At 58.7% G+C, this 11,168-nt stretch overlaps 1 protein-coding gene across 1 annotated transcript; it reads left to right on the top strand.

Moving 5' to 3' along the window:
• Nucleotides 1-7,388: 7,388 nt before the first annotated feature.
• WDR38 (WD repeat domain 38) lies at nt 7,389-11,167 on the top strand. Its single transcript, XM_084898409.1, has 9 exons — nt 7,389-7,572; nt 8,004-8,124; nt 9,273-9,389; nt 9,475-9,572; nt 9,834-9,914; nt 10,101-10,232; nt 10,351-10,500; nt 10,737-10,784; nt 10,887-11,167. The coding sequence occupies exons 1-9, from the start codon at nt 7,504-7,506 to the stop codon at nt 10,962-10,964; spliced, it is 894 nt and encodes a 297-aa protein (XP_084754535.1). The 5' UTR covers nt 7,389-7,503; the 3' UTR covers nt 10,965-11,167.
• The last annotated feature ends 1 nt before the right edge of the window (nt 11,168 follows it).

Here is an 11,168-nt window from a genome sequence, read left to right as displayed (position 1 = left end):
AGAGGCCTAGCAAGGAGCTCAGGGTCACACAGCAGGTGGAGCCTGCTGCTCTCCCCGCCCTGCCCGAGCGGCTCCCACGTTCTGGCTGGAGCTCCGTGTCCCAGCCCTCCCGTTGCCCACCCCCTGTCTACCAGCTGCATCGTCAGAGGCAGCACGCGGCTGATCAGGTTTCCACAGGCATGTGGGTGCCAGGTGTGGCCGAGACAGCTGGAAGGGCAGATGGCGGGGGGCAGCGGCCGGGGGAGGCGCCAGGGGATCGGACCACGGCAGCTGTTCTGCACCTGCTCGGGGTGTAAATCCGGCTCTACGCCAGCTCGGCCAAGGGTGACCCTGACAGGGGGCGGAGGAGCTAGAAAAGACAGACAAGAGGAGAAAGCGGGGTCTGGGCGGGACGCTGCCTCTGATAGCAGGTTCCAGGAGGCAAAGTGAGGGCGTGGTTACAACGCTCTCAGGGCTTCGAATCGACTCAACTACATGTACCTGAACTCTATCAACCCCACAGCACTCAGAAACGTGGGGTCACGTGTTCAGACCACAGGTTCAAGCTGACAACTCCAGCTGTTGGCTATCACTGTGCAGGGAGGCTCTGCCTTCCAGGCTGGGACTTGCACGGGCCATGAGAGGACTGTGCCCTCTCATCAGTCCGGGGCTTGAACCTGTGCAAACTGTGGCCGCTCTCCACACGGCTCTGCCACTGCGGCCGGCTGGCCACCCTGCTCTGAGCCTCTTCCTCTCTCGGGCCCTCCATCTCCCCATCTGCACACCACCCACCGGTGTGATGATGCCATGAGGTTTGCATAGTGTGGTGCCTGCTGCCACTGTGATGGTTGGGTTATTATTTATTATTATTATTACCTCCTGGGGGCCTAAGAGGAAAAGGTCAGGAGGCCAGAGCACCTCTGCAAGGAGGCCTGGGGGCCACTTGACCCCTGGAGTTCACTCCTTCCTCTCAGCACTGGCTCCTGAAAGCCCCGTTTGGGCCACCCCCTTGTCCTTGCTGAATGCCCCCACTGCTCCCCACTGCTCCCCGCTGCTCCCCGCTGCTCCCCGCTGCTCCCCGCTGCTCCCCGCTGCTCCCTGCTGCACGTGGCAGCACAGCCCTTCACTTGTGACATTAGTCGTTCTGGCCTGAGCTGGGTCAGGGGCCCAGATTCCCTCCTGGTGCTCCTCCTCTTAACCTTTCACCCAGCAAGGAGCGCTGAGGTTCCTTCTTGTATCCCCCTGGGTTCCATGGCATCAACTTTGAGAACCACTGCTCAAAGAATGTGATCGAGCCCTTAGCCCAGGATTCAAGGCCTCCATTTCGGGCACCTCCCCTCAGCTTCTCACTTTGGTTTCCCATAGATGTCGCCCCAGGTGGCCTAGCACCCCCACACCCCATTCCTGACGCCCAGACCTTCTATGGGGTTCGCATTGGCAAATACCTTTCAACCCTAGAGGCCTAGAAGCCCACAGTCTCCCCCAGACCTCCAGCCTGTTCACAGCAGTCCCCTAAGGAGCGCAGCTGAAGGCGGTGGGGTGTCTTTTATGTCTTAGTCTTCTGCACATACATATATACGTGTGTTTTTTGCAGTCAGCATGTAATTTAAGACATTTTTAAATGAAAATGTTGGTTTGTGTGCTTGGAATAAAGCGGGGCCCAGAAGAGGCCCAGAGAAGCCCCAGGCTCGGTCCCCAGGCCTGAAGCAGACCTATCCTTCCACCTCCGCAGCCGCCAGCTGAACTGTCAGCCCAGGCCGCACCGGAAGAGTATCCATGGCAGCAGCATGGGAGCCTGGGACAGCAGGAGCCGTCCTCACACTGCTCTTTCACATTGTTGGGTCCAGGACGTTCTGAGATTTTAAAGATTAAATGCCCATAAAGTCCTCTCTGGCTGGGTCGTGGCCCTGCCTCCACAGCCAGCGGGGCCCGTCACAGGGACCCTGCCCAGCCGCCGCCCTGCCCCCTTCCCTCCGTCCTGACCTGGACTCGGCATCGGGAGGGTGGTGTGTTCAGGACACCACGGGGCTCGCCCCAGGCCTCAGGGACCTCCCTTCTCTGTGAGCGCCGCTGGGTGTCGGGAGGGCCCAGAGAGGGGCCCAGAGGCGCGTGGGGAAGAGTCCCTGAGCCTGAGGGCGTGGAGCGCAGGCGCAGGGCTGGCCGTGGTGGAGAGAGTGGGTGAGGGTCAGGCCCGGAGCTGCTCCGGTTTTTTCTGGCGTTGAGTCACTTTGCTGCCCAAACAAAACAACGGTCTTAGAAAGAAAGAAAGAAAAAAAAAACATGCTAAAAATATAATAAGATAAATAAACAAGACCGAGTTTCTTTTTAAAAAAAAAAAAAATTTTTTTTTTTTATTGATTTCAGAGAAGAAGGGAGAGGGAGAGAAAGATAGAAACATCAATGATGAGAGAGAATCATTGATTGGAACTGGCAACTTGGGCACGTGCCCTGACCAGGAATCGAACCATGACCTCCTGGTTCATAGGTTGATGCTCAACCACTGAGCCCCACCAGCCAGGCCAAGACCACGTTTCTAGGTCCAGCAAACTGTCCCCTGAGAGAGCCAGAGCAGGAGGTGCAACCGAGCCCACAAGAGCGGCGGGAAGCCAGTGGGGAGGAAGCACCACAGCCCATCTTTCCCACAAAGCGGGACCCACAATCTCAGCCTCCTGGGCCCCGCACTGACCGCCCGCAGGCTCGGCACAGCTTGCTCAGTAGTTATCCCAGTGCTCAGAGAGGAAGTGGTGGCCAGAGATGCCAACGAGGTCACTGGGAATTCACCCTCGGTGCTCTTGCCTCTCTCCTGTAATCAGGACAACTGTGCCCAACCCACACACACCTACACATCTTTGGGGCTAAATGAGGAAATGTGGACTCACCATGTAATAATCCTATATAATGAAGAGCTAATATGCTAATTAGACCGCACAGCAGAACGACCATCTGGAGGACATTCCGGATGAAGCCGGAGCTGCGAGGGCCAAGCCCCTTGCACGAATTTCGTGCCTCGGGCCTCTAGTGCTTTAATCACACAGCTGACCAACACAGAGCACGGACTATGCACCAGACGCTGTTCCAAGCACTTTGCAAGCGTTAACTCCGTGGTCGGTGAACTGCGGCTCGTGAGCCACATGCGGCTCTTTGGCCCCTTGAGTGTGGCTCTTCCACAAAGCACCACGGCCTGGGCGAGTCTACTTTGAAGAAGTGGCGTTAGAAGAAGTTTAAGTCTAAAAAATGTGGCTCTCCAAAGAAATTTCAATCGTTGTCCTGCTGGTATTTGGCTCTGTGGACTAATGAGTTTGCCGACCACTGCCTTAACTCCATCCTCAAGGCAAAACCCTACGAGGTGGGAAGCAGTCATCACCCTGAGTGTAGACAGCAGGAAAGGGAGCGCGGAGCAGTCAGCTGGTGGGTGACGGAGCCGGATTTGAGCACAGCTGAGGCTCCAGAGCCCGCAGGTGCACAGCTGGGTTTACACGGAACTGGAGATCCCCGCTGGGTTGACAGGAGGGTGCAGAGGAGAAGCAGGACCGCCATCCAGGTGCCTGCCCTCTCCTCGCCAGGCCAATGGGAAGCGGACCCTGAAGCGCCTGGACTTCGCTCTAGATTCTCAGCCCCTGCTTCCCGCCCTTTGCTGGCATGGCAGTGCTGTGGTCCTTCCCATCTTTGATTCCTCCCCGCACCCCCGCTCCTTCCCAAATGGTCCCTCTGGGCCACTAAAGGTTTCTATTGTTTGCAACCAAAGAGTCCTGCTCGGGGTAGAAGCTCATCACTCTCCTGCCCCCACCCATGGCTAGTCCACCATCCTGATGGGTGTGGATGGGCGCAAAAAAAAAAAAAAATCAGAATCACTGGCAGTCTCTGTTGACCAGGGCTCCATCCTCAGCCTCGTCCCATTGCTCATCACTCTTACAGTTTGGATTTGGAACACAGAAGTCCCGCTCATGGGCTGTGCAGCTGCCGCAGTGCAGAATCCATGCTTTGTGCAACAGAAGCCAGACTTACAACGCTCCCGAGACCCGGCGCCTGGACTGGGGCCAGCAAGATGACATTTACCCAGCACAAGGCAGGGTCTCGCCGTGTTTCCGAAGAACTCGTTGTGCACGTACCAGAGAGGGGGAGAGCCTGCCGGAGAGGAGCCCGTGGGAAAACACTCCCACTGCACAGCCCGTGAGTCACCCAACAACATCGTTGCTGAGACACACATGCCTCTGGTGCTGCGGGCGGCGCAGCTAGAGCGGGGCGTCTGGGCCACGGGCCCTGTCCGCCCACAGAGAGCGCCTGTGTCCGGCCCCCACACGTCAGGGGGGGCAACGACAACACAGTGCATTCCCATGGAGAGCCCGGCTGTGGGGACCACTGAGACTGGAGGGCGTTGGTCACTCACCCGTGCAGAGCTAGGATCCCTGTGTGCAAGCTGCAGGGGACTCCCAGAAAAGAACCCCAAAGGCAAACTACTAGGGGCCAGCTCGGGAAGTTAGAGATGTTTTCGTCAAAGCTGTTTGGGTGGCGAGTAACCAGAATCATGCTGGAGATTGCTCAGCAAAAAATAAGAAATAAAAAAATAATTAAGGAAACCTGTGCTTTAGGACGGCAGCGCCAGGGGCAGCAGCTGGGAGCTGGAACGCTGGCAGGATCCTGGCAGGCTGGCTCCCGTGCTCTCACACAGCTCTCTCTGCGTCCTGGAGCTGCCCTGCGCCCTGGCAATGCACAGCCCACTGAACCACTGAGCAGGGGGACGGAGGGGCGAGGAGTGGTCACCGCAGCAGATGCCGCGAGAGTGGGAAAGGCCGCACAGGCACCTCCTCAGAAGGTCCGGGCTGCGGGAGGAGAGAACAGGAGGGCCCTCAGAGGGAAAGGACAGTCCAGGGGCGGAGAATGTTCCCCAAAGACCCTCTTGGAGAAGCTAGGATCTGGTCCCCCAATACCATGGACCAGCGTTTTTCAACCGCTGTTCCGCGGCACACGAGATGTTGCCTGGTGTGCCGTAGGTGCAGACAAGACAAGAATTTTATAATTTTTCACTATTTTGTTTACTTAATATTTCATAATAAAGTAATTATAAAATACTTTCTTTGTGTTTATTTGATTCCTATTCAAGAGAATTACTTTATATATAGTCAATATAGGCACAGAGTTAAATTTTTTAACATTTTCTAATGGTGGTGTGCCTCGTGATTTTTTTCATGAAACAAGTGTGCCTTTGCCCAAAAAAGGTTGAAAAACACTGCCATGGACAAAACCTGAGTCTGTGTAGTCCTGCTGCCACCATCGCTGTGGCACCCTGTGCCCCACCCCCTGCCAGGGGCCGCCGCCTGCAGTGCAGCCCCTGCTGAGCAGGAGGCCGGACAGCCCTGACCCCAGGCCTCTCTCCATCAGGGGCTGTCCCGGGGCCGGGGGTCTGGGGGGAGCCTGGCAAAGGGCAGTGGCGTCTGGGCTCTAGGCCTTGGGGACGAGGGGATGTCACAGCTCCTGCCTGTGAGCACTCACTGCACACAGGAGGCCTGACACCGCCATCTCACCGACTCCCCGTTACAGACGAGGGAACAGAGACACCGAGTAACCAGGGGGCTCGCCCGGGTTGCAGAGCTGTTATTGGCCCCACCCAGTCTAACCCCCACCTGTGATTCTACTGTCTGGTCTCTGAGGCAGGAGCCCTGACTTAGTCTGGGGGTGGGCAGGGGAGGCTGTAGGGGGTGGGGAGGGTTATGGGAGCCAGATCCGAAGGTAAGCACGGAACAAGAGGGCGGGGACCCCGTGTGCACAGGCAAAGGAGGGAGGGAGGAAGAAGGGCCCTGGTGGCTGAGTTCAGGGGGCAAGGTGGGAGCAGGGGAAGGTGGCAGGATGAGGCAGAATCCATGCTTTGTGCAACAGAAGCCCGACTTACAACGCTCTCGAGGCTCAGTGCCTGGAAAGGCAGGCGTGATGCTCAAGCCCTGAGGCCCTGGAATTCACGGTGGGTGTTGCAACCACCACTCCTGGGTGAGGCAGAAAGGTTTTAGCGCCTGCCGGCCTGGGGGCCCGGGCCTGGAGGACGAGGTCTGCCTGGAGGGCTCTGGGAGTGAAGAGCCCGGCCCTCCAAGAAGAATGGAAACAACCAGGCCTGGAGACATCCACATGGGGGCTGGGCTGGGGAGCCTGAGCAGAGGGCGGGCGGGCCTGGGGAGCCAGCTACGGGGGCACCATGTCTGGGACCCATGTCTGGGGGTGAGGGGCTGCCTCTCAGAGGCCCAACTCAGGCGGGTCCGTGAGGAGTCAGTTCAGTGGCCTGGGCCCCCTGGGAGTTAGCATGGGGGCGGGGCTGCCTCAAAGCCACCATTGTCACCCCCTCTCGCGCCCGCCTGTCTGGGGCCTAAAATAGAGCAGGGGCAGGGGATCTCGTGAGAAGGGTTTCTGGCAGAGAGATCTGGGAGGAAGGGTGTGAGTCACCACTGGGAACCCTCAAGTTTGAAGCTCCCAAAGCCCGCTGCCCCGCCCCCGTCCCCAGGGAGTCTGGGATCCATGGGACGTGGAGGCCGTGGAGAGAGGGTGGCTCAGCCCCGCCCTGTCCTGCGGGAAGGGGGCGGCCCCAGCTCTGCCTCGGAGGGGCTGGGTGCCTGGGCCAACCTGCCCCCGCGGGACCTCAGCTTCTCAGATGACCCAGGAGGCAGGGACCGGGGCTGTGGGGCCTGGAATTCATGGCAGGCGCTCCCAACAGAGGCCCCCCGAGTCAGGCAGACACGGGCAAGTCTCAGTTCCTTTCCTGTTGGCTGAGTGGCCTTTGGCTGTCCCCTCATTTGGGGCCTCAGTTTCCTGATCTGTAAAGTGGACATTGAGACCAAGTCCTGTTCTTTCCCAGTTTCAGCTTGAACTATTCAACAAGCATCCTGACGGCTCCCGGGGCCTCTCCCCCGCTACCCCCCCTCCCTCCCTGAGCACACTTCCTGCTGCTGGCGATGTTAACCACAGCGTCCCCATCTGTTAGTGCCCGTGCTTACACACACCACCTCTGGTCCCCACCTCCCGGAGGGCAAATGTGGGCATCATCTCCACCTTCTCCGTGGAAGCCCTTCGCCTCAGTACTGGCCGCTCCTAGAGGAAAGGGTCTTGGTTTCAGGGCACCTACTAGGATCATCCCTACCCGAGGGGCAGGGGTATAGGGATGGTCCTCCCCGTTGTGCAGATGGGGAACAGGCTCCTCCCCAGGGGTCTGTGGGACCTTTGCAAACTGATGGGCAGCCACTGTGCACGGGTTCTGAGCGGCGGCGGGAGAGGCGGGCGCGGTGTGTGGGGCTGGCCTGCCCTCTGGCGGCCGCGGTGCCCACTGCAGGCCCACCTGCAGGGAGCTGAGAACGTCTCTCCCAGTCCATCTCCTCACAGCAGCGGCGCGCTCCCCCCCCCCCCGGTTGCCATGGAGACCATTTGTACACAGTTTTTTCTTTCCCTTTCCCTTTTCTTTCCTCCTTCCCCTTCCCCTTGTCCCAAGTCCGGCCCGCAGCCCATCAGCGGGCCGGGGGGGAGCCCAAGGGAGCCGGCCTGGGGCCCATGAACCATAAGGCCCCAGGGAGGCTGGTCATCGAGCGGGTGAAGTTCTTCCGCCGGCACCGCGGAGAGGTGAGGCCCGCGGGCTCTGCCGGACTCCAGGCTCCCGGGTTCCCCTAGCGGAATCCAGCTCCAGAATGGGCTGGAGGGTCTGAGCTCCGGTGCCAGAGAGGCCTCAAACCCCTGTCCTCTGGCCTCTGGCTTCAAAGTGAGCTCCTGGTTCTGGACTCCAGCTCTAGAATGGCTCCTGGCTCCAATCTGGTCCTAGAGAAGGCGCCGGCCGCTGGCATCCGTGACTCAGCCTCAGCTCCAGGGAGAGCTCCAGGCTCCCGGCTCTGGCTGCAGAGTGGCCCCTGGTCTGGGCTCCGGCTGCAGAGGGAGGCCTGGAGCGGGGGCTCCAACCCCAGGCTCCTGGGGGGGTGGGGGAAGGATGGTCCAGGGGTCCGAATGGACAGCAGGTGCTTCCTGCCCTGTGATGGGACTACGTCTGTGCTCTGTTCCAGGTCAACTCCTCCGCCTTCTCCCCGGACGGCCAGACGCTGCTCACGGCCTCTGAGGACGGCTGTGTGTACGGCTGGAGGACCCAGAGTGGGAACCTGCTGTGGCGGCTGGGAGGCCACACAGGTGGGCTCCTCAGCCTGGATGGGGAGGCGAAGGCCCGCAGTGACCTCCAGTGTCTGAGCTGGGCACCCAGGCAACACAGCCCAGGCGGGGCTGAGGCACCAGGGCAAGGAGACGGCCATCTGCCTGGGCCCTGACTGGCAGACCTGAACTCGGATCCTACTTTTTTCTTTCTTTCTTTTTTTTTTTTTTTAGGTATGTTATTTTATTTCAGAGAGAAGGGAGAAGGGGAAGGGGAGAGATAGAAACATCAATGATGACTCGTTGGCTGCCTCCTGCACTCCCCCTACTGGGGATCAAGGGGGAATCTAACCGTGACCTCCAGGTTCAGGGGTCAATGATCAACACTGAGCCCCGCCAGCCAGATACAGATCCTATTTTTTTAAAAAGTTTACAAATGTACATATTTATAAGTCTTAACCACTTATAAGTGTAGTGTTGCCTACATTCCTATGGTTGTGCAACTAGCCTCCAGAACTCTTCTTGCAAAAGTGAAACTCTGTACCCAATAAACGTCCCATTTCTCCCTCCCCAGAGACCCTGTCAACCATCATTCTGCTTTCGGTCTCCAAGAATTGGACTTCTCTAAGTACCTTGTATAAGGGGAGCCATACAGTATTCCTCTTTGTGACTGGCTCACCTCTCTTAGCATAATGCCCTTAAGGTTCTTTTATGTTTTATCTCCTATTGTGATTATGTAATGTCACCTCCCTGAGCCTCTATTTCCTCCTCTGTAGAATGGGCTAATGGTTGCTACCCTATAGGAGGAAATAATGCAAGGAAAGTACCTAGTACCCAGTAAGTACTCAGGAGATATAATTTACAATTAAGGAGGCAAGGAGAAAGCTCTGGTTCATTATAGGGCAGTCTGATTAATGCTGTAATAGGAAAACCTGGGAGCTGGGAGCTCACAGGAGGCATGAACCGATGCTGGGCTGAAAGGGAGCTTCTGGGAGGTGCCTGCATTTGGTTGGCACTGACTGTGTGGGGTTGAATGTCCCAGGAATTCCCAGGTGACTGGTGTAGGCTAGAAGGAAGTGAGGAAGCCAGAAGGAAGTGAGGTAGCCATGGGACTGGAGAAATTAGTGGTGTCAGAGCGGAGGGCCAGAGGTGGGGGTAGTGCCGTTCTCTGACCACGGCCACCCACCCAGGCCCCGTGAAGTTCTGCCGCTTCTCCCCGGACGGCCGCCTCTTCGCCAGCACCTCCTACGACCGCACCATCCGCCTGTGGGACACAGCAAAAGCCACGTGTCTGCAGGTCTTGAAGGGTGAGTGGGCTGGGTGGGACTGCGGGCCAGGCAGCCAGGCCTGGCTTCCCCTCCGGACCTTGCTGTGTCCTGTGCCACCTTGTAGGTCACCAGCGGAGCGTGGAGACAGTCAGCTTCAGCCCAGACTCCAAGCAGCTGGCTTCGGGTGGCTGGGACAAGCGGGTGATGCTCTGGGAAGTGCAGGTATATGGAGGGGTGATCACACCCACACCAGGACGCCCTAGCATCTGGCTACAGCTACTCCCCCCCCCCCCCCCCCCCCCGTGCCCATGAGATTCCCCCTGCCTGATCGCCCTCCTCAGCCTGGGGAAGTCACCCAGACCCTGGGATATGCCACACATTCCCCAGGCAGCCCCCAAAGGGTCTGGGTCTGCCCCTCTGAGGCCCAGAACCTGGCACTGAGGCTCTGGGCTGCGCTCCGAAGCTCGGGGCTCTCACCTTCAGTCTGGCCAGGTGCTGCGCCACTTAGCAGGGCACCAGGACTCCATCCAGAGCAGTGACTTCGCTCCCAGCTCAGACTACCTGGTGAGCCACACCCCGCGGCCCACGCCCCACACGGAGTACCACACCCACGTTCACTTGGGACTGAGCAGTGGTTGGTTAGAATTCTAGACCTTGACTAGATGACTCGGCTCTTCTGAGTCTGACCAGCTAGAAACTGGGAAGGTGGACACGGGCTAGCTGGCCCGTTCTCATGGCCGCTGTCTGCAGGCCACTGGTTCCTGGGACTCCACCATTCGCATCTGGGACCTTCGGACAGGGACCCCGGTCATCTTCCACCGGGAGCTGGAGGGTCATAGTGGCAACGTCAGCTGCCTGTGCTACTCAACATCCGGCCTGCTGGTGAGCTGGGCTGCCTGGGCTCCAGGCTGGTCCCTTGCTGGCAGCTAGACCCCTGGAGGGTCATGGGCCATTTGGGGGCAGGGAACATGCAGGCCTCCAACAGCTATCCGCTGTCTAGGCATCTGGCTCCTGGGACAAGACCGTCCACATCTGGAAGCCCTCGACTAGAAGCCTGCTTGTCCAGCTCAAGGGCCATGCCACCTGGGTGAAGAGTGTAGCTTTCTCCCCAGATGGGCTGCAGCTGGCCAGCGCGGGCTACTCCCCAATGGTAACCTCACCCCGCCCGGCCCCTCCTCCTGGCAAACTCCTACGCTTGGGGAGGGGGAGATTTGAAAATTGCATTGCACTGCATTTTTGCATCAGATATTATGGCAGGCATCTTAAATATACCTCAATAACAAAACCCAGTCCAAAGAGTAGGATGTTAGCTAGGACTCGCCCCCAAGGTGATTCAAAAATTGCTTGTGTTGGGAGGCCTCCCTGCCTTGTTTGCTTTTATTCCAGATCAAAGTCTGGGACTGCAACACAGGAAAGTGCATCGAGACCCTGAAGGTAAGGCCTGTGACTCTCGTCTCCAAAGGGGCAGGGGGAGGTGCACAGGAAGCTGGGCTCGGACAGGACTGCACCCTCAGCGCCCACCGTGTGTTTTGGCAGGGAGCCCTGGATGTGGCCCACGCCTGCACCTTCACCCCCGACGGGAAACTCCTCCTGGTGTCCGGAGCTGTGGATTAGGCAAGTCCCCGCATGACCAACCACCCAGCGCCTCCAATGCACCATCACCACACAGGGCCTTCAAGCCTCCCGTCCCTGCCTCTCCCTGCCCAGGGCCGTTCCATACCACAGGCCCAGAGTAACCATAGCCGAGCCCCCGGCAGATCCATCACGGCCCCACCACCGCCCCCCTCTCCGGCACGGTTAAAAGAACTGCAAACACAA

Source organism: Pipistrellus hanaki (genome assembly GCF_964339955.1).
Source record: "Pipistrellus hanaki genome assembly, chromosome: 11".
Lineage (NCBI taxonomy): Eukaryota > Metazoa > Chordata > Mammalia > Chiroptera > Vespertilionidae > Pipistrellus > Pipistrellus hanaki.
Note: the sequence above shows the minus strand (reverse complement) of the source record. Positions and strands in the feature narration are given on the sequence as shown.